At 36.3% G+C, this 23,090-nt stretch overlaps 3 protein-coding genes across 3 annotated transcripts; all 3 read right to left on the reverse strand.

Annotated features, from left to right (window-relative positions):
• Nucleotides 1–685: 685 nt before the first annotated feature.
• On the reverse strand, nt 686–5,111 carry LOC118437381. Its single transcript, XM_035856342.1, has 7 exons — nt 5,004–5,111; nt 4,860–4,912; nt 3,982–4,764; nt 2,928–3,366; nt 2,529–2,647; nt 2,340–2,458; nt 686–794 (listed from the first exon to the last, which is right to left on the reverse strand). Exons 1-5 carry the CDS (start codon nt 5,092–5,094, stop codon nt 2,625–2,627), a joined length of 1,389 nt encoding a protein of 462 aa, XP_035712235.1. The 5' UTR covers nt 5,095–5,111; the 3' UTR covers nt 686–794; nt 2,340–2,458; nt 2,529–2,624.
• A 6,919-nt stretch (nt 5,112–12,030) lies between these two features.
• LOC118437422 lies at nt 12,031–13,639 on the reverse strand. Its single transcript, XM_035856408.1, has 3 exons — nt 13,510–13,639; nt 12,845–12,906; nt 12,031–12,735 (listed from the first exon to the last, which is right to left on the reverse strand). The coding sequence occupies exons 1-3, from the start codon at nt 13,610–13,612 to the stop codon at nt 12,361–12,363; spliced, it is 540 nt and encodes a 179-aa protein (XP_035712301.1). The 5' UTR covers nt 13,613–13,639; the 3' UTR covers nt 12,031–12,360.
• Nucleotides 13,640–16,872: 3,233 nt separating this feature from the next.
• On the reverse strand, nt 16,873–22,660 carry LOC110855761. The gene is made up of 8 exons (XM_035856219.1): nt 22,527–22,660; nt 21,584–21,647; nt 20,942–21,048; nt 20,772–20,833; nt 19,422–20,177; nt 18,029–18,470; nt 17,307–17,432; nt 16,873–17,221 (listed from the first exon to the last, which is right to left on the reverse strand). The coding sequence occupies exons 3-7, from the start codon at nt 21,030–21,032 to the stop codon at nt 17,407–17,409; spliced, it is 1,377 nt and encodes a 458-aa protein (XP_035712112.1). The 5' UTR covers nt 21,033–21,048; nt 21,584–21,647; nt 22,527–22,660; the 3' UTR covers nt 16,873–17,221; nt 17,307–17,406.
• Between the last annotated feature and the right edge of the window lie 430 nt (nt 22,661–23,090).

The following is a 23,090-nucleotide window of genomic DNA, read 5'->3' on the forward strand; positions in this document are numbered from 1 at the left end:
GGAAATGTTCATACATATTATGCGAACACTATGAGAAATCTGGGAGGACCACATACATATATACGTATGTGGTACACACATACTCCATATACATATATACACTGATGATATGATTTGGTAACAAATTCTTACCGGCTTGGTTGTACATATTTTGTGGAATGAATCTTTCTCATACAGTTTTCAACGACGTGTATCAAATTAAGCCTGTTCACTTTAATTCATGTGACCGATTATGAAAATGAATTTTCTGTGATTTGAATGAAAATGATTGAAAAATTCAGTCATTCTAGTGTAACTGACAGGATGTCTCACTCCTTTTCACCCTATGCTTTATACATAAGGCGAAGTAAGAAATGAAGTCCGATGAAGTGAAGAGAAGTGAAATGAAATGAATTTGAAAGAAAATGACTGAATGTGAATGATAATCTACAGTCAGAAATCGAGATGACTGAACTGTAAATGAAAAAAGTTTTTTTGAACAGGTACATATGTTTCAAATTCGTTTCAAGTTTTTAAATAGATATTTACAAAATGGATAGATGGGGTGCGGTTCGCAATATACTGGACCCAGGTAAATATACCACAATTTGCATTGTAACCTTGCATGACCAATTACTGTTTCAAGCTTAAAAAAAGTTTAGCAAAAATTCCCTATTAACTTAACTGTAAATGAAGTTCATAATTGCAAACTTTCTTAAAATATTTATTGTACCGAAGGATTTCTTTTAATTTTTGTGCACAAATTTATTCTCCAAACGCGTTCGACATAGTTCAAGATGGGATATTTACTTCCTCTGTAATTAATTAAACATTTGAGGTCTTTATACATAGGTCTTTTCACATATGTACACTCTCAATAATTTTTTTACAAAATTGTTACTGGCGGAGACACTATGCAATTCTACCGCGTGGTAACAGTATAGTAACAAATTGTCTTCTGAGGGTAAGAAATTTCCTCCGGTATCGGTAATATTTTTTTTACCTGAGCTTTGACATATTAGGCTGAGCAGGATTTAACCTCTGTATATATGTTTTGTTTCGGTGATAAATTATTACCCGAGCGGTAGAATTTCATAGTACCTCCGCCGGTAACAATTTCATCAAAAAATTATTGAGAGTGTACATACATAATTTGTTCTCATCATTATAAAGGGTGTAAATTTAATCCGGTAACCTTTTTCACTGCAAAGAAAATGCTTGTTTTTCGAAACTGCAGATATTAGAAAAACCAATTTTCCTCAGAAGTTACCTTACTATTTAGTCTTTTCACCACGTGCTTCGATTATGCCCTGAAGGTTATGCTTCATGCACTGTGCAAGATGATTTTCGTCGTGCTCAAAACCCACTAGGTACACTGCAAATAATTTGGTGTAAATCCAGTCCGGTGTAGCCACATATGCACACCGCCGGTGTTAATTTACCCGGATTGCTACCGCACGGTGTGCATATGTGGCTACACCGGACTGGATTTACACCAAATTATTTGCAGTGTACCATAACTTCATACCCTAATTTCAGGACCCCTATCAACGATTGGTTTAATTTCTTTGCTGTTCTGTATGTTCAATTTTGTCAGTGTAATTTAGGATAGAACTCAATTTGCGAGTTATTGGTCCAGAGGATATGGCGACAAAATTCCTGAAGCCGTCAAATTCCAATTATTTCATAGCTTTCATGTCAATGCAACATGGTCATCACTATTTTCAGATGACAGATGATTTTAATTGGTTAGATTATAAGTTCGGTCAACACATAATGCTGATCCGACGGTAGTTTTCACCACAATGGGCTATTTGTGCACGATTTTAATTTAATCCGTTTTACGCTTTTCCGTTCCATTCCACTATTTGGACAAAGACTTCAAGTTAACTAAGGAAATCTGAGTATAGTCATTGATTTTCTGGTAGGTGGGACCCTTTTGGATTGTTTGGGTCATTTTTCATCCTTCAAAAAAACTTTCTTCCCGCATTTACACGGACTTTTTCCGGCACATCCAAATTTTGGATGATTTTCATTATTAGTTTGAATTTCCCGCTTCTAAGACCTGCACCTCAATTTCATGGTGTTTTTTATTAACACCTATGTTCACTCCACCGATGGAAAAAATTTCAAAGAAAAACATCAGCGGGATCAATAATTATGACTGATTTTGTCTCGAGCGGGGATCTAAAAATCCGTGTTACCGGATTAAATTTACACCCTTTAAGTTAATGTTGGAAATCAGCATGTTATCAAGTTGTTATCTAATGACAATAAAGACTTATTATTATCACCACACATTCCTACATATGTTAACTCTGCATACATAGTTTGAAATAGCCTATTTCTACTCATTCTACCAATCAAATCTGGTCTCTTAAAACACGTCGATTTCCTTGTGAACCACCCCTCCCGTGAAATGAATGGGTGCACCACTGGCTTCAAAGATGGGTCGTATTCGTTCCACAATTTTCGGTACCTGAGTACTTAGGAAGCTAAATATGGATAACTTTGGGCATGCAAGTTATTTCCCTGAGCGAGTTACATACCACGGTTCCCGAGATTTCTACTCTTTTAAATCCTTTGCTCAGCATGATGAAATCCTGAATGTGGGGAGAAAATTTATTTTCCGTGATACTAGTGTCCTAGAAATGGACACTTTTAATTCCTGAAATTATTACGAGTATATGTTGTTAATATTATAATCGTTTAGTACATGCTTAGAAATCCAGTATTAAAAAATGTCACGCAGTATTGATATAAATATTGGTAACAAATTAGGATAGACCCGTAAAATTTAAATACCAAACGATGCCCCTCTGTGAAACATGTTGAGTGAGGGGGAGTCTAGAAATTTAATGATTTTTCCGTGACATAATTTATGTACGATCCCATACCAGATTTCTAACAGTGTATTTCGAACTTTATTTTTCCTGGACTGATTTTACCTTTCAAAAGGGACACAGCTCTGAGAACTTCAATCAACTCCGAGGACTCTTTCACGAGGACCTTGACCCGTTTCAAGTCCCACATTTTGAACGATTTCATACCCCGGTTGACGGAGGAAATGGGGAAAGACCACATCTCTTTCATCGTCAAGTCGAATTCCTTAACGGCGGGGAATAATTGGATCATTTTTTCAGGTAATTTCCCCTCCTTTCCCCACCAGAAATCCACGGTCAACGCGAGAAATTCCACTCGGCTGTGGCGCCTCCACACTTCTAGATCGTATGACATCGAACATCTTGCTTTGTTCTGGACCCAGAGGGTTTTTAATTTTGGGAAGTGGATGTCATCAAAGAAGCCAAGAATCCGGTACGCATTTATGGCGCGGATGGAGAGCCTGGTAAGTTTTGGTAGGACGGGAAGCTTGGCAAAAGTTTGGATCTGTTTAGGATCGGCAATAAATATCAAGCAAGTGTTAGAATATGTCTCACAAACTGAGCATCAAAACCTATTTAATTAGCCAAATTTATGTAGCAAAGCTACTTGTATTACTTGTAAATAGTTTTCAATTAATTTTTCGCAAATTTGCTACCTATTTGACCATGTTTTTCGTAAAAATTCACTGACTCGTCGTTTACATAAAACGAGTTGCACATACATACAAACAGGGTGGTTTAAATGTCAGGTTACAATGGAAAATTTTTCAATGGGAAAAATTCGCAAATCTCTATCATTAATTTTACCTCTGAAATTCAATATTTTAAGAATTTTGTCATCAGTGTTCTATAAGTTTTGATAAAAATTAATAAAAAGCCCAAATCCGTAACTAATGGAAATTTACGAATTTTTCCCATTGAAAAATTTTCCATTGTAACCTGACTTTTAAACCACCCTGTACGTAAATTCATTGAAAGTAACCTGCAGGTCCGCACACATACCCAATAGCTTAGCGAAATCATGTTTTTTGAGTTTAACAAATATGTAAATATATTAGTTGCTTATTGAAAACTTGTACATTGCCGTGTGTAAAATTCCAAAATGAAATTAAACCCTTACCTCCTCCACCTCACCGCCCTGCCTCTTAGCCTGGGACAATTCCAGCTCGATCAAAGAATCCTTCACCTGTCCCAGCATCTTGATCACATTGCCCAAGTAGTTGGGGTTACGTGCATGCCCATAGCACATTAAGAATTTAAATTTCAGCACTTTGAGATTCCTGCACCCCTCCAAATTCGGACAGAGAAACGCCGCGATATCCAGCGTGGTCAAATTGGGCGCAGAATCGAGCCAGGTTTTAGTAAGGGATTGAAATTCCAGGCCGACGGTGGTGTAGTCAAGTCGAAAGATTGGCTTAACATGGAACCTGAGCGAGGTCAAGGCAGGTTGCGGGGGGAGCTTGAGACACGCCTCGGCTGGAATTGTGAAGTCAATGTGGGGTTCCCAGGCGCTGCGGATGTCAATGCGCTGGATATTTGTGGACCCCAAGGTGCTAATTCCTTCGAGGAAAGCGGGGATAAATTCCTTCTCGGCGGCGAGAAATTTGATTTCATGAGTTAATCCGGACACGTGGGTGAGCCCTTTTGCGATAACGTCAGCATTCAGCTTGTCCGACCCAACGGATCGGTCGAACTTGTCGGAGATGAGGAGGCGTCGCGTCAGTTGGTCGTTGACGGGGGGCACCTCATTAGAGTTGGAGATTTCGCAGGAAAAAAGCTTGTTGAGCTGGAAATAAACCCGTTTTCCTAGTACGGTGGAGGCGACGTCGTTCCAGTCGTGACAGACGAGACGAGACGTCTTCAAATCGGGGAGGCTGAGCTTGGCAAAAATAGCTTTGAGAATCTGGCAAAAAAATTCAAAGTTGTTTAATTAAGCGGGCAGGGTAATCAATTATTTATTAATTTGAACAAATGTGTGTAATTATGCGTGTAACTAACCAACGGATTCGTTACAACCTTCGACATGGAGTTGACACGTGCGTTGTCCGAATCTGAAATTAAGTAAAACGAGTGAATACTCTGATACTAAAGAAAAGATTAATTGTTAAGATAAAATATTTCTAAATAGATTCAGATATTTACCAAAATCTGGAGAAAGAGTTGACCTCTCATCTTCTGAATGGGTTGACCGCAGCTTGATATTTTTGTCACTAAATTCCGCAACGTTCTGCATGTTGGAATCGAGTTAGTGCGTCGCCCGTACCTGGAAAGGACACACAAAATGAAATTAACACGTCATTCGTACATAATAAAAAATGCATGCACGAAGCATGAAGAAACGAAACGGTACAAACTTAAAACTTTGATGAATTATTCAGATATTTTTTTATGTCTAAATCCACGCAGGGTTAAACTTTTAAAGAAATTGAGAATTCTGAGAAACCATGCCACTATCAGTCTCAAATTCCCTAAAATCGAGTTAACGGGAAAATTTGAGACTATTTAGCAGTGGCGTAGTTTCTCAGAATTTTCAATTTCTGTAAACATTAAATCCTGCATGAATTTAGAGTAGCTATGTACTCTTTTTTTTACTTAAAATACCTAAACTTGTACAAATTTTGAAAACTCATGATGCGAAACGAAATCGCTTTCGTTCTTATAATTCATGTGGATTATAAATACGCTGTGGTTTAAAAGATAAAGCATTTATTGTTATTAATATGATAATCCTACCTTCCTTGCCCACTAACAATGGAACCTTTTTTCAAGCTACACGAGATAAGCTTAGTGACCTATGGTAAAAAATCAAGCTAAAAATTAGAAATGACGTGGTACTTATCTTTCCGTTGAATGGGCACTTTGAGGTCAAATATTTGAGGTCAAAGTTCACAGTAGCGGCCTGTTTTTTTCTCAAGCGGGCGAGCGGAGGAGTGAAAATTTTCTCCTTCGAGGTCACTCCGCTTCCTTCACTCTCACACGCTCACACTTTATTCAATGCATATTATTTTTGACAAAATTTCACAATCTCGTAAATTGATTCATACATTCATATAATTTTATATTTGCTATAAATATACGCTATATTTCATAAATTATAAGTTATAATTTATTGAACCCATCGTCACTTTTTTATTACGCATCGGTGGATCGTAGGATTTTAAAAAGCAAATATAAAATTATATGAATGTATGAAGCAATTTACGAGATTGTGAAATTTTGTCAAAAATAATATGCATTGAATAAAGTGTGAGCGTGTGAGAGTGAAGGAAGCGGAGTGACCTCGAAGGAGAAAATTTTCACTCCTCCGCTCGCCCGCTTGAGAAAAAAACATGCCGCTACTGTGAACTTTGCCCTCAAATATTTGACCTCAAAGTGCCCATTCAACGGAAAGATAAGTACCACGTCATTTCTAATTTTTAGCTTGATTTTTTAGCATAAGTCACTAAGCTTATCTCTTGTAGCTTGAAAAAAGGTTCCATTGTAAGTAATTACAGTGCAATATTTCAACGAAGCAGTTGCCTAATCCTTGGGAGATTTAGAAACGTTCGTCTTCCTATGACGAGGGTTAAGCAACGACAGGGAATATTTATCAAAGGAGGACTGATATTTATCAAATATTTATCAAATATAGATATTTATCAAAGGATAAGCTAGGGAGCGTCCCTTTCCAAGGGGACATCCACGCATTGTATGATCAGTTTTTCTGCTCGCCGCATCATTAATTTTTTCGAATGCGTAACAACATATGAACATATTCGTGTTATTTATCTATCATCCTGGAAATCAGATTAGATTACCTTTCTAATTGTTAAGGAACTATGTATGACATGTGCTTCGTACGTTCCGTGACGTTTGACGTACATCAATATTATCTATTAAGCTGGACATGAGTCCAACTCGTGCACGAGTTAATGGACGGCTAGATTACTGAGTATGGATCGATACAAAAGGTTCTTGTGTAAATACGTACATAATCCTGTCGTCTAGAATCCTAACAGTTAATCGCCATGGCAACAAATGCATAACTACATACAGATATATATGTATTTCCTTGCACTTAAAAGTGATACTAATATCCTCCACAAAGTGGGATGGGACAACAATGACTCCTTTGTACACTGTAAATAATTTTAAGCCGAATCGTCACCCGCGGAGGTAATATACATAGTGCTCTATTTTGGGTAACGATCTAGGAGACGTTTTATCACCAGATGGAGATAAGCCAAAAATCGTGTATTAAACACACCATGTGTCGTAATTTAAAAAATTGAACATTTTTATTTGCAAATATGTATGTAAGACTTTTTTACATGACAGTATTGAATTTTTTAAATGGCAACGTCACGTGTGCTTGATGCATGAGTTTTTGACTTATCTCCCCCTGGTGACATAACGTCTCCTAAATCATTATCAAAAAATAAAGCACTATAGTACCTCCGTTGGGTGACGATTTGTCTCCAAATTATTTAGAGTGCATATATACACTGATGAAATGATTTGGTAATAAATTCTTACCGGGTTGGTTGTACATGCATAGATCGGATATTTTGCGTACTCCGGCCTCCGCGTACTCCGGCCTCCGGCTGGCCACGTGTACTCCGGCCTCCGCGTACTCCGGCCTCCGGCTGGCCACGTGTACTCCGGCCTCCGCGTACTCCGGCCTCCAGAAAAGGCTGCGTACTCCGGCCTCCGGAGGCCGGAGTGCGTATTCCAAGCCTGGAGTACTCCGATCTATGTGTACATAAGTATTTTGTTTGTGGATTGAATTTTTCTCATTCGGTTTTGAACAACGTGTATCAAATCGGGCCTGTTCACTTTTATTCATGTGACTGATTATGAAAATGAATTTCCTGCGATTTGAATGAAAATGAGTGAAATATTCATTCATTCTAGATGAGTGATTGTAACTGAAAGGATGTCTCACTCCTTTTCCGTTTCACTCTATGCTTTATGAGTACAGAAGGCGAAGAAATGAAGTCAGATGAAGTGAAGTGTAATGAAATGAGTTTGAACGAAAATGACCTGAATGTGAATGAAGATCTTCACTCAGAAATCGAAATGACTTAACTGTGAATGAAAAAAGTTTTTTTGAACAGGTATGTTTCAAATTCGTTTGAAGTTTTTAAACATATATGGGTGAATGGCTTGTCACAAAAATGGGTGAAATGGGGTACGACGAAAGAAGGGGAAATGGGGTGCGGTTCGCAATATAATAGACCCAAATTTACCACAATACCACAATTTGCATTGTAACCAATTACTGTTTCAAGTTTTAAAAAAGTCTAGCAAAAATTCCCTTATTTATTATACCCACGGATTTCTTTTAATTTGTGTGCACAAATTTCTTCTCAAGACGCATTCGACACAGTTTAAGATAGGATATTTACTTCTCTTGTATATTAAACATTTGAGGTCTTTATAGGTCTGTGCACATTCGTATGTACATACATACATGATATTTTTCTCATTACTGTAAGTTAATGTTGGAAATCAGCATGTTATCTATTGACAATAAAGACTTATTATTATCACTACGCATTCCTACATATTTACATAAATCAACTCTACATGCATAGTTTGAAATAGACTATTCCGGCTCATTCTACAGATCTGCAATGTCCACTTCCTCGTGAATCACACCTCCCGTGAACTGAATGGGTGCACCACTGGCTTCAAAGATGGGTCGTATTCGTTCCACAATTTCCGGTACCTGAGTAATTATGAAGCTAAATGTAGGACAACTTTGCAAATTATTTTACTGCGCGAGTTACCATAGTTCCCGAGATTTCTACGCTTTTAAATCCTCTACCCAACAAGATAAAATCCTTAATGTGGGGTGAAAATTTAATTTGTGTCCAGGAACTGGACACTTTTAATTCCTGAAAGGATCACGACCTTTTATTAGTATCATAATCGTTTAGTAAATATACTGTTAGAAATCCAGGAATAAAAAATATCACGTGGTATTGATATGCATATGTATGGCTGTACCAAAGTAGTATTAATACACTCTGAATAAAAAAGCGTAAACTTTACTCAGGGTTGAGTAAAAAAGAGGATGGTACAAATTTTGCACAAGTGCAAAATTGGCCCCCCGGGCTGATAAATTTTGCACACCGTTGGATAAATTTTAACTTTTTGTTGTGTCATCCTCTTTTCTACTAAACCTTATGTAAATTTTACACATTTTTTATTTATTTAGAGAGTAAGTATTACGGTATTGTAATAACTAGATATTTCAGTCTAACCTTATCGGTAGAAAATCTTTGCTGAATTTCTGTGACTCTACGGCATGGTAATTAATTTATTATTGAGTGGTAGAAAATTAGTTACCAACTGGTAATATTTTCAAATTTCGCGACAAGGATTATTACCGGCTTGAGAATAAAATGTCTACCGCTCAATAATAAATTAATTACCATGCGGAAGAGTCACATATTTAGATCCTCCGCCCGGTAATAATTTAGTTACCGGGTTTCTTAGAGTGTATCAACTTTAACACAGAGAAATCCATACCTACCTAACTGCACCAGATTTCGAATTAGCGATTATAACTTACTTAGCTTTCAAAACGGACACAGCTCTGAGGACTTGAATCAACACTCGGGACTTTTTCACGACGACGTTGACCCGTTCCAGATCCCACATTTTAAACAATTTCATATCGAAGTCGATGGCAGGAATGGCATAAGACCGCACCTCCTTCATCGTCAAGTCGAATTCTTTAACGGCAGGGAATAGTTGGACCATTGTTCCAGCAAATTCTTCCTCGTCCTCGGAGAAATTCATGGTCAACGCGAGAAACTCAACTCCACTGTGACGCCTCCACAATTCTAAATCGGAGGACATCATCGTACATCCTGATTTGTTCTTGACCGAGAGGGTTTTCAATTTTGGGAAGTGGTTCTCATCAAAGAAGCCAAGAATTCGGTACGCATTTACGGCTTTCATGGAGAGCCTGGTAACTTTCGACATGACGGGAAGCTCGGGAAAAGTTTGGATCTATGTACAAAAATTTCAATTTAATTTACCTTTATCCAATTGTTATTCACAATCAGTCGATCAGACTGGTTTCTAAGTTATAACACCCCAATATAAACATCTGTACATACTAAACACTTTAGTGTCAAGTGTTGGACAGCCGTAGCAAATGTGGTGCAAACTGAGGATAAAAACAGCTTGCGAAATTTGGCAAACCTGATTATAATTTTCAACATGTTTTCACAAATTTGCGCAGTATTTTGTCATGTTTTTCTTAATAATTTACGGACTCGTCTTTTCCATGGAAAGAGATGCATTTATATTTCGTCGTACTAATTCTAGAAGCAGCTAACAATGCAAGTCTCTCACGTGTACAACTCAGATCGGGTTGGCACCAATTTTATTTCGTTCACCACACAAAATAAGCATACCCGTATTTTTTCATTTTTCCTAATGCGCTAATTTGAGCGCGAGGCGCGAATTTTAAAACATTTTTCAGCCAAAACCTCGGTTTTTAAAAATTCTGTCAATTTTCGAATTTTCGCGCGAATCCAAAAATTCTAAAACATGTCTCTTCAGAATGACTTACCTGACTTATGAAAAATCCAATTGTGTCGAAATTTGAATTTCAAAATTTTTTGCCAGTTTTTGAAATTCATTAAAATTATAAACTCTTTCAAATTTTTAATTTTTAAAAAAATACTGCATATGGATTTTTTACAAGTCAAGTAAGTCATTCTGAAGAGCTATGTTTTCGAATTTTTGGATTCGCGCGAAAATTCGAAAATTTGCAGAATTTTTAAAAACCGAGGTTTTGGCTGAAAAATGTTTTAAAATTCGCGCCTCGCGCTCAAATTAGCGCATTAGGAAAAATGAAAAAATACGGGTATGCTTATTTTTTGTGGTGAACAAAATAAAATTGGTCCCAACCCGATCTGAGGAGGAGAGACCCTTTACATGTCATCTTCAGATGTTGATGCCCTTTGGATATGTTGGAGTACCCTATGAGTCTACCAGAACCCTCAAGTGGTTTGATGCCATGGCCCCATTTGCCCCCGCCACACCCACTCAAAGGGATGAAAACCACAAAAATTATCAACTTCTAAAATCCACCAAAAATCCAATTTTGTTCTGATTTTGATAAAATTTACACTTTTGTGATCCCAGATACTTGTGTGATCATATCCAATAGCAATTTCAACTTTTTTGAAATTTTCGAAATTTTTGGGCATTTCACTGCTCATGACTTATTCGAAAATTTTCAAAATTTCAAAAAAGTTGAGATTGCTATTGGATATGATCACACAAGTACCTGGGATCACAAAAGTGTAAATTTTACGAAAATCCGAGCAAAATTGGATTTTTGGTGACAGTTAAAGTACATGAAAACAGGGCCTTTTTCGTGTTTTTTAAGCCTATGAGTGGGTGTGGCGGGCGCAAATGGGGCCATGGCATCAAACCACTTCAGGGTTTTGGTAGACTCATAGGGTACTCCAACATACCCAAAGGGCATCAACATCTGAAGATGACATGTAAAGGGTCTCTCCTCCTGAGTTGTACACGTAAAAGACTTGCATTGTAAGTGCAGTTAACGTTTAATTTTAAAAGCAGCTGACCGTTGTCAATGCTTAATTTTATAATCAACGCTGAGAACCACACACACCGCCGGTGTGGATTTGAAATTCCTAGGACTAGCCTTATCAGGCCAAAATATTCATATTTCAGCATAGAGCACGGTTCTCCATAAATTGTTAAGTCTTTATAATTTTAGAATTGCAATTAGCTCCTTTTACGAGTTTTTATTGTACACTTAGCTAGTTAAGCATCGATTGCACTTAGCTGTTTTTAGAATTAAACGTTAACTGCACTTAGCTGGTTTTATAATTAAGTGTTGACTGCACTTAGCTGTTTTTAGAATTAGTACGACCATATGTATGTATATACACACAATAATAAATCCTTGGAAACTAAATCTGAATATGATACATCTGCATATGAATGTGTGTGAAACTTTGCGAAATCATGTTTTGCACATGTTTGTTGAGCTTGAGAAATACATATACGAAATGAGCTGCTCATATTTAAGTATCCCAACGCCCTATAAAATGCTTAAATTAAATCTTAACCTCTTTTTCGTAACCACCCTCCCCGTTAGACAATTCCAGCTCAATTAAAGAATCCTTCACCTGTCCCAGCATCTTGATCACATTGTCCAAGTTGGGATTACGGGCTTGCCCATAGCGTATTACGAACTTAAATTTCAGCACTTTGAGACTTTTACACCCCTCCAAATTCGGACAGAGAGACGCCGCGACGTCCAGCGTGGTCAAATTTGTAGCAGCATCGAGCCAGATTTTGATCAGGGATTGAAATTCCAGGCAGGCGGCGGCATAATGGTTTGCCGAGCTATCATGGAACCTGAGCGAGGTCAAGTTCGGTTGGGACGGGAGTTTTTGACCCGCCTCGGCAGGAATTGTGTAGTTCGTGTGGCTTCCCAGGTGCCGCGGATGTCAATTCGCTAGACCTTAATGGACCCCAAGGCCCTTATTCCTTTAAAGAAAGCGGGGACAAATTCCTCCTTGGCGGCGAGAAATTTGATTTCATGAGTTAAGTTGGACACGTGGGTGAGCCCTTTTGTGATTACTTCGGTCTTTTTCTTGTCCGACCGGATGGATCGGTCGAACTTGTCGGAGATGAGGAGGCCTCGCATCAGTTGGTCGTTGACGGGGGGAAGCTCATTAAACTTGGGGGCATTGTAGGAAAAAAGCTTGTTGACGGGGAAATAAGCCCGTTTTCCTAATGTTTTGACCCCGACATCGTTCCACTTCTGGCAGACGAGACGACACGTCTTCACATCGGAGAGGCTGAGCTGGGCGAAGATGGCGTCGAGAATCTGGCACACAATTTAAAATTGTTCAATTATGCGGACAGTTTTGACAGTCATTAAATTCTTAAATACATATTTTGACAAATGAGTGTAATTATGTATGTGTGTAACTGACCACCGGATTCTGTAAAGCTTTCGACATGGCATTGTTCTCGTTGTCAGGTGCGTTTTCCGAATCTGAAATTAAACCGAGTGAATACAGATTATCTCTTATGTATGATCACACGTCGGATATGAATGACCGATAAAACCTCAAAATATGAATGAAAAATGACCGTAAAAACCCCCAAAATATGACCATAAAAATGACCTTTTTACATTTTTGGCTTAATTTTTTATATTTTTTTCTTGTGATACTCAATTTTTAGCAATAAAACAAGTTCATTCCCAATGAATTGAATCACCCTAGGCGAAAGTGAATGTACATTTCTGCAAGTTTCTCACAATGAACTATTGTGAGAAAATTGAATCTTTTGCCACTTTCTGTCGATTTGGTTTTCAAATCTTAGAATTTGGTCAAAAATGATAAAATGAACGAAAAAAGCCCGAAATATGATCGGGAATATGAATATGTTCCAAAACCCTAAAATATGACAAATATGAGAAAATATGCTTTGACCTATGTAACCTACTAGTGACCGTAAACATTCTCAGAAAGTTTGGCGACTGCAGGTCGATAAATGGAAAAAGTCATTTTTCACTCATAGCCGACGTATGCTCATGATGAAGAAAAGATTAATTTTTAAGATAATATATTTCTAGGTTCAAATATGTACTTACTAAAATTTGGAGAAGGAGTTGACCTCTCCTCTCGTGAAGGGGTTGACACCTGGTTCATATCGTGCTGATTTCTGTCACTAAAATCCGTAACGTTCTTAGGCATATTGGAATTGGGTTAGGCCGTCGTCGTCCGTACCTGGAATATGAAAAAAATGAAATTAATACGACATTATTGATAAAAAAATAAATGCATGCACGGTAAAAAGAAGATTTTTTAAAATGTGTTTCTCTTAAAATTTTGGAATTTTCCCTATACCGAACAATGTGGGTATTCACGTCAATTTCGTAAAAGCCGTAAACGTCGCTTCGCAACATGTCTTCGCAACTTTGCGATGTTTGCGAAGAGTTGCGATGCGACAACCAATCAGATTGCTTTATTTTTTTTACGAAACATGCCAAGCAAAAAGGGCATCTATTATCGTCGTAAACTATTTTTCACAAACTCGTCGCCAAGCAAATTTTCATTTTCCCTCATTTTTGGAAATGTTGCCAAATGAATTATTTTTTGCAAATAATCAATTTACGCATTTTCATGTAAAATAAGTCGTTCACGACACCGATTTCGCAAACACCGCAAAGTTGCGAAGATTTGTTGCGAAGCGAAGTTTTTTAGTGACGTGAATACCCACAATGTTAAAAGTGGATTTTTCGTGTTTTCACTCAAAAAGTTAAAAACTAAGAAACTGGTTGAAATAAATAATCCGTCTTTTATCGAAATCGTGAAAAATTTAATTGGTTTCTATCAGGGGTAATTACTTATGAAATCGACGCCGTACCCAAGAGAAATTTTGTTGAAAAATCAGTAGTATGAACAAGGTTAATATGATAATTGTCCCTTACTTGTCGTACTAATTAAAATGCGAGTAGTATTTCAATGAGGTAGCTTTTTAAACGTGTCTTTACACGACGAAGGCAAGGAATGAATTATTTCTGAAAGGATGACTGTACAACTCATCGTCCCTTTTCTTATGGAACATTCCAAGGATTGTATGATTCATGCCTCAGTTTTGCTTCTTATCAGTACACACATTTCTCTAGAATACTTAGGGAACGTGCATATATTATGTCATCGTTTTATTGGGTGGGTGGTTGTCTTCCTATCTTTCCCATGTTAAAATTCCATATCCCTTAATGTTTACGTTGGACGGGTGAGTGCTAAAATCGAGAATCTTTGATGATGTAATATATGGATGACCCCTTGACCTCTAACTATTTTTTTTTATTATCCTTGAAAATTCCAAATTGGAATCTCTAATTGTCACGTATGTAAGATTAGCCTTCTCATTGGTTAAAAAGTTAAAAACCCTTTTTTGTATGCGTTTCTTATGGAAAATTGAATGTCAACGTTGAACTCGGTGACTCATCGCCTGTGACATCACAGGCCTAAAAATCTGTACGGTGGTCGTCCATAAATTATGCGCCGCAAAAATCGCGATTTTCTACACCCATCTCCCTCCATTTAACATGTGTGACAAGTGCACATCGTTGGAGCCTTAGACCCCCTCTCCCCCGACTTGCGTTACGTAAGTTATGGACGCCCCACGTTTTAAATCAATTCTCGGCTTTAATATTTCATTTAAACGGATAAAGCCACAATTTTGTACAGCAAGTCGTTGATACTTTATTAAAATATACACTCCAGATTTTGAAAATTTTTGGAGGAGGTTTTTTTCAAAAAGAGTAAACACACAAAAGACTAAGGAGAATTCGAAATAATTCAATATTTCAAAAAAAGTTGAGATATGTACTGGATATTATCACACATGTATCTGGGATCACAGAAATGCAAATTTGATAAAAATCCGAGAAAAATGGATTTTTGGTGACATTTCGAGCACATGGAAACAAGGCCTTTTTCGTGTTTTTTGGTTCCTTTGGGAGGGTGTGGTGGAGAAAGGCAAGCATTTTTTTAATTTTCTGGAAATTTGGTATGCAAATCTTAAAAATTTGGTCAAAAATGATGAAATGAAGCCTGAAATATAATTAAGAATATGAAAATGTCCCAAGGCCATAAAATATGACCAATATGAGACAATATGCTTTTACTTACGTGACCTACGTTATCATTCTCAGAAAGTTTGAAGGCTGTAGGTCAATAAATGTAAAAAGTCATATTGCATTCATATCCGACGTATGCCTATTAGCTTATTTATTGAAGATTACATATCTATTATTCCCTTCCTATCTGGTTGCACTAGTTAAAACGGGCCAAGAATATTATTTCAACGAAATGACCTTTTTTTAATTTGGAGATGTGGCTCTTTGTCTGAAGAGGTTTGGACAACGACAGAAATATTTATGAAAGGAGGACAAGCCAAGGTTTAGCGTCCCTTTCTTTTAAGAAAGTGATATCCAATCATTCTGGCTTTTATGGCTCAATTTTCCTGCTTGTCTGCATCTTTATTTTTCTCCAACAAGTATCTAACTACTTTTCGTATTATTTATTATCCAGGAATATTGTGATTATTAGATAAGGTCACGTTTCTTATTAAAAATAATAACATACATATACATACTTTGCACTTCCTGTCATCTTTTTCTTATCCTTAGTTTTAAGCCGGAATTTGGACTCGAGTTCAGAAAAGAATTCTGTGTATTGAGCTCTTGCTCGATGTGCTCAACCTTTTCTGATAGGTTGATATGTAAACACATATTTATGTAAATATTTACTTCGGAAATATGACGGAAATTAAAAATAAAAACTTAAATGTTAAGTTTATGTAAACCGCAAGAAACGAAACATATTTTGAGTATCCTCTTAATCCTCATATTTTTTAAACTTGACACATTTGTGAAATTACTGACTATCCTAAATTTTAGGTCTCATTTCTAGACTTTCAAGACTTCATTGAAATCACAGATATTGAAATACACTCTTATAAATAATGTCACCCTTTTGTAAAAGTAAAGTTAAACGCACTCTCATTTCTAATTGAGGTATGTATGTAAACTATGCTACCTAAATCTAGTTTTTTTAAAAGAGTTTAAATGATTTTTAAAGAGTAGCGTGAAATTTAATTGGGTATCTAAAGTTAACCCTGGATCTATTTACGTATGTTCTTATTTAGTATAGCAGTTTTCACCAACGTGTTTCTAATTCGCTTGGTTTAATTGCATATTTTATTATGCGAGATTACCCAATGTTTTCCCAAAATTTCCAATGAACGAAAATCTGCAGTTGTCCAGAATTTAACACAGCAGTGGAGTGGGAGGTAAAACGGACGAAATAAGAGGAAAAACTCAAAAAATATTCTTTCTTCTTTCTTTTCTAAGTGTGCGTAAGTTTTTGAAGTTAACACTTTCTACATATTTATGAATAGATACAAGTGTCGTAAGTTTATGCAAGTTCAGTCATCTTTTTAATTTGTCGCAGTTAATTTATTAATAATATTACATATAATTTCACACGATATCTTATGACATATCTTACATGTAGGAAAAGCTGACTACTAAGGAGTCTAACATTAAAATTCCCTAACCTTAAAGAAAAAAAAAATCGTAAAAATAATATAAAAAACGAAGAAATTATGAAAAAGTCGCAATTATTTAATCCGACACGATTTGAGACAGGAAAGTTTATCGGCAAGAGTCTGTTCAGTATTATTTAACTAAATATTAATGACTTGGTTGTTTACGCCTCCACTGAAATGAAGGGGTGCACATCTGGCTTCCAAAATGGGTCGCATTTATATTGTCCCATAATTTCCGGTACCTGAATCAAATTTTTTATAAAACTGAATATTTACATTTAAAAAATACGTGCGCTATGTAGAAAATTATTTTGCTCCGAGACTTACCACGTTTCACGAGAGATTTCTGTGCGTTTAAATCCTTTACTGTATGTATGAGATCGTGAAAGTGGGGAGAAAAGTTATCCTCCGAAACGTATGTAAATGATTATTTGAACTGGATTATTTTCTCTCCTGAAACAATAATTGTGACAGTTTATGTATTAATATCATAATCATTTAGTGCCATACACTCTTAGAAATCATGTATTAAAATAATACGAAACGGTATTGGTGCATATGTAACTCTACATACCAAAAAACCGTATTGATAGGTAATACTGTGTAGTAGTCAGGGTTGCAGAAATCTCATCTCACCTTCATAAATCTCATCTCATTGAGATATAGTGAGAAATAGTGAGATATGAGAAATATGAGATTTAGTGAGATTTATGAGCCATGCACTAGCGCCACCTAGCGGACGGGGTCATGAACTACAGGTTTATCTCATTATTTCTCATATTTCTCACTCAGCCCCAAGTGAGATAAATGATATAAATCATTAAATCTCACTAAATCTCACCCGGTGATATATATCACTTGTAACCCTGGTAGTAGTACGTATCCCGGTATAAAATTTTGTCATATTTATTAACCCAGTCATAATGTTAATACGAATCGGTAGTAACTTTAATACCGAGAAATAAAAAATACTTGCCGAACTATACCAGATTTGTAATTGGGAAAAATAATTATTTAATGGACTAATTTAATTTAATCTTAACTCTCACCTCTCAAACGGGACATAGCAGCTTCCAGACCTTCAATCAACTCGGAGGAGGGCCTCACCCCATCGACGATAACGTTGACCCGATCCAAATCCCAGATTTTGAAGGATTCCATACTCCGACTGATAGGAGAAGAACTTATTTGTTTCAGAGTCAAATTGAATTCCTTAACGGTGGGAAATATCTGGATCATTTCTTCCTCCAATTCCTCCTCTTCCCAGGAATCAATCGTCACCGCGAGAGATTGGACTCCTCTGTGGGGCTCCCACAAGTTTAGATGCGTTATCAAGGACGACTTCCCTATTCCTGGCTGAATCGAGAGGGTTCTTAATTTTGGGAAGTGGTCCTCATCAAAAAAGTCAAGAATTCGGTACACATTTATGGCTTGGATGGAAAGTGTGGTTAGTTTCGACATGACGGGAACCATCTTCTTGTCAAGTTGGAGCTGCGATAGGATGCGCACATACAAAATATATTTATATTGTTAGTACTGATGAAGTGTTGGGATGAAAGTTTCGGAAATATGACGCAGGTTAAACATAAAAACTTAGATGTCAAGCGTAAACCGTAGGAAACGAAACACTATACTCTAAATCCACGCAGGATTGACTTACAATTGAGTTACATATTGATTGATTTACAGAAATTGAGAAATCTGAGAAACTATGCCACTGCTATTCTCAAACTTCCCCGTCAACTTGACTTCTAGGGAACTTGAGACTGACAGTGGCATAGTTTCTCAGAATTCTCAATTTCTTTAAAATTTCAGTCTTGCGTGGATGGAGAGCATATCATATTTTGGGTATCCTCATATTTTTAAAACTTGGCAAATTTTTGAAATTACTGGCTACCCTAAATTTTGGGTTTCATTTAATGGGAAAGATTTTTATTGAAATCGCAAAACTAAATACCTATATAGAAACTCCACAACTTTAATTTACATTACTTTTTGTACTTTGGAACAATCCCTGTAACTTAATCCGTCAGACAAGGATTTTCATACATAACTACTAATGTAAATATTTATAAAAAAAATCACTACTTGTCGACTACAATGATTTATAAAAGATTTTTCAAAAGAGATAATGCTGTTCATAAAATCCCTTCCGTTTAATTTTTCAAATTGAGTAAAACCTACGATTTTGAAAAGTTTGCCAGGATTGATAATTTCACAATTTTTTGTAATTTTAATTACTTAAAATTTGGCAGGATGTGAATTTATTTTTTTAATGAAAGTACTCTAAATTCAAGGTAGGATGATTTCAATATATTTTGCAATTAGCAATGCGATTTCAATTAAAAGCAAGTTGGATTAAGAAAGATTTTCCCTAAAATTGCACCTCCATTCCGAGAACACCCCCGCTTTACATAAAATGCTTATTTAAAAACTTTATACCTTCTTCATTACTCCAGAATTCTCCGGAGCGACAGACAACTCCAGTTCCACTAACGAATCCTTCACCTGTCCCAGCATCTTGACCACCTTGCCCAAATTGACGTGCACATAACGCGTTAAAAATCTAAATTTCAACACTTTAAGGTTTCTACACCCCTCCAAATTGGGATAGAGAGACGCTGCGATGTCCAGCGTGGTCAAATTGGGGGCAGCATCGATCCAAATTTGGAGCAGGGGTTGCAACTCCTCCCACCCGTGGATTCGAAAGTCTAGAAGGGTATTGAACTCGAGGGTGGTCAGGTTATCCTGCGGCGGGAGTTTTTGATAAGCCTCGACCGGAGTTATTGTGTTGGGGTCATAATAATCCGGCTCACTGAAGATGCTGATTTTTTGAATTTTTGGCGACGACCCCAACATCCGAATTCCTTGGAGGAAAGGGGCCACAAATTCCATTCGATTGGCGACAAACTTAATTTCACGAGTTAATTGAGACACTTGGGTGACAGCTTTGGTAATAATTTCGGTCTTCATGTGGGGCGGAATGGACGGATGGAATTGGTCTGAGATGACGAGAGTTCGCTTCAGTTTGGGGTTGACGGGGAACACGTGGGACGAATTGGAGGAAAAAAGTGGGGTCGCCTGGAGAGCAGCCTGTCTTCCTAGTAAGGGGGAAGCGATGTCGTTCCACTCATGGCAGACGAGGCGAGCCGTTTTCAGGTCGGGGAGGTCGAGGTGGGCGAAAATGGCGTCGAGAATCTAGTACAAAATTTTTTGATTAAGGTAATTATCAATTAGAGATTATGTAACCTCATACGGTCCAAATTTATACGTTTGTGTATAAATAAGTACATAAATTTCCATGATTTTATTACCCTGAATTTCTCCAAAATAAAAGATTTCTTTATTATTTTGTGGAAAACTCGATGATAAAAAGCAGATTTTTTATATATTTTTCCTCACAAATTTTGGAATTATCTAAAAATTGAGTTTTTTATATTTGTATTAAAAATGTTTTAGAATTTTATCTATTTATGTAGATATACATACATACCGACCAATGTTAAACAATAGATTTTTAGTGTTTCTCAAGTCATAAACTCATATTCAAAATTGGAAGCTGGTTAAAATAAATATTCGCCTTTTACATATGAAATCATGAAAATTTATATCAGGGTGCTTATGTATGAAGTAAATGTGATATTTAACATGTAGCATTAAACCTCTCGAGTACGATGTTTAAAATCTTTAAAATTTTAAGATAAATATTAAAATATTGAAGATATTTAACATATCGTACTCGGGAGGGAGTTTTTTGTAAAGAAATAAGTACTGCGAAACAGCCTAACTTACCAACGGATTCCTGACAACTTTCGAGATGACATTGTTGGCGTTACCACGTACTTTTTTAGAGTCTGCAAATAAACAGTAAATTTAGAAAATATGAATATCTACATAACATATCTATCGCAGTAAAGAAACCTGTTACGTTTATGATAAAAATATAGATTAATTACACTTACTAAAATTTGCAGAACTCCTTCCAATCTGTGGAAAACTTGACTGCAACTTCTTATAGCGATTTTTAACACTAGAGTCCCCAGCGTTCGGCATTTTGAAGAATGAGTGCCTACAATAATAACACAAAATGCATAAAAAATTAGCAAGCCATTCTTAATACATAAATAATGCACACATGAAATATTGGGCGTACTCACGACAACTTCTTATTTCGCATCGCAACTCATTTAGCAAACTTGCGAAGATCAAAATATTTCTGTCGTGAGGGGATTCGCAAAATATGACCTCGCAAAACTCCCTTATCTCGCAAATCTACAGAAAAACACCTATTTTGGTATTGTTTCCATAGATTTCCTTAATTTCTCTTGCAGAATTACTTTGCGAAATAATTTTGCGAAATAAGGACATGCTCAGTTGCTGGGTAAATTTGCGAAAAAAAATCCCATGGTTTTCCAGCAAATTTTTTGCGAAATCTCGCATATCTCGCAAAACTTCGCAAGTTATGTTGCTATGCTCAATTTGCGAGATATGCGAGATATGCGAAGGTTGATGTGAGTACGCTCATTCAAATGGTAAAAGCTTAAAATATGTATGCGATAATTAGTAAAATTAAATTTAAAACATGTAATCAAGTGTTTATTTACCTTTTACAACGTTTCAAAACGATGAGAATGAATCTGTGGTTTTAGATTTTGTGTGTATTTTATGCTGCAAATTAAAATTAAAATCAGCATTAAATACATATTTGCAGATTATAAGAACAAGGTCACGTGACAGCACGCATTTTTGTAGGCATAGTCCTATTTTATTCAATTCAAAAAATAATTTGCTCGGGCCAGGTAATAAATTCGAAATTTTAGTAAAAATCTGTATTAGATGCAGTTAAACTGCTTGTTTCTGTTCCATTTAAATAAATTCTTTGGATTAACAAAATTATTCGTCAAGCATAATTATGGGTTAGGGATCAAAATATAAAATTCCTTTAATGTACTAATTTTGGGCTCAGGTATTTTACTTTCCCCTAATGAAAATGTAATTTTCCCCAGAAAAAAAATTTCTACAATAATGAAATGCCCAAGAGGTTTACATATGCATAATTTGTGTACCTTAGCATGTTTAATATTGTAATTGTCCTAACATTGTACTTCTACTACTTATTTACATAAAGTAGTAGAAGGTGGATCAAATTAATTGGTGACGAGTGTAAATACATGAAAGTCTATGAAAAATATATTTACTCAATTCAATTTGTACACCAATTTATTTTTACACTCTATTTAAATACAAATGAGTAAAATTTGCTCAAGGTTGGATAAAAAAGAGGATAAAACAACCAGAAGGTAAGATTTGTCCAGCGTTGTCTAAAATTTCCCCAACGTTAGGTAAATTTTACCCCTTGATTGTGTCATCCTCTTTTTTTACCCAACCTTGACTAAAATTTGCTCATTTTTAGAGTGTAATAAAGACGAACCATTTAAACCACCAAATTTAGGATGGCTTTACATATAAACGAAAAATGGCTGCGATTGTAACAAAATAGCAAATTCTGATCTTAAAGAAGAGGCTACATGCAGCTTATTTACGTACCTTTAATATCACTGATCCGTGCTCCTTTACTTGTCGTACTTGATTAAAATGTGAGGAAGTAAATAATTATTTCAGCGAAGTCAAGTTTTTTAAAATTTTGGAGATATCAAAATGTGTGTCTTTGCAGGATGAGGGTTAGCCAACGACTAAAATATTTACGTATGTACGCCTACATATGTAAGCAGACAGCTCACAAAGAAAAAAGGGACACTTGTTAGTGTCCCTTTTTTCTATATTTATCCGGGGGAGACTAGGCTGGTGAGCGTACCTTTGTAAGGGGTCATCCAAGCCTTACGCCTCAGCATTTTCTCGAATATTTACATAATTACATCTTGGAAGTACTTATTTATTACCAGTTAAAATTGCGATTATCATATAATATAATCGTAAAAAGAAAAATCGTTAAAAAATGATAACGCATGTTTTGCACGATCCTGTCACATTTTTAACCCGGAATTCGGACTCGAGTTTAAAGTTGAAAATAGGATTCTGAGAATCGACAAAGAAAAGTTCCATGCATAAGTATCCCTTGAGTCAGGTTAATCGCAATTGTAATGAATCAAG

The sequence above is a fragment of the Folsomia candida genome, unplaced genomic scaffold (assembly GCF_002217175.1).
Source record: "Folsomia candida strain VU population unplaced genomic scaffold, ASM221717v1 Fcan01_Sc013, whole genome shotgun sequence".
NCBI lineage: Eukaryota > Metazoa > Arthropoda > Collembola > Entomobryomorpha > Isotomidae > Folsomia > Folsomia candida.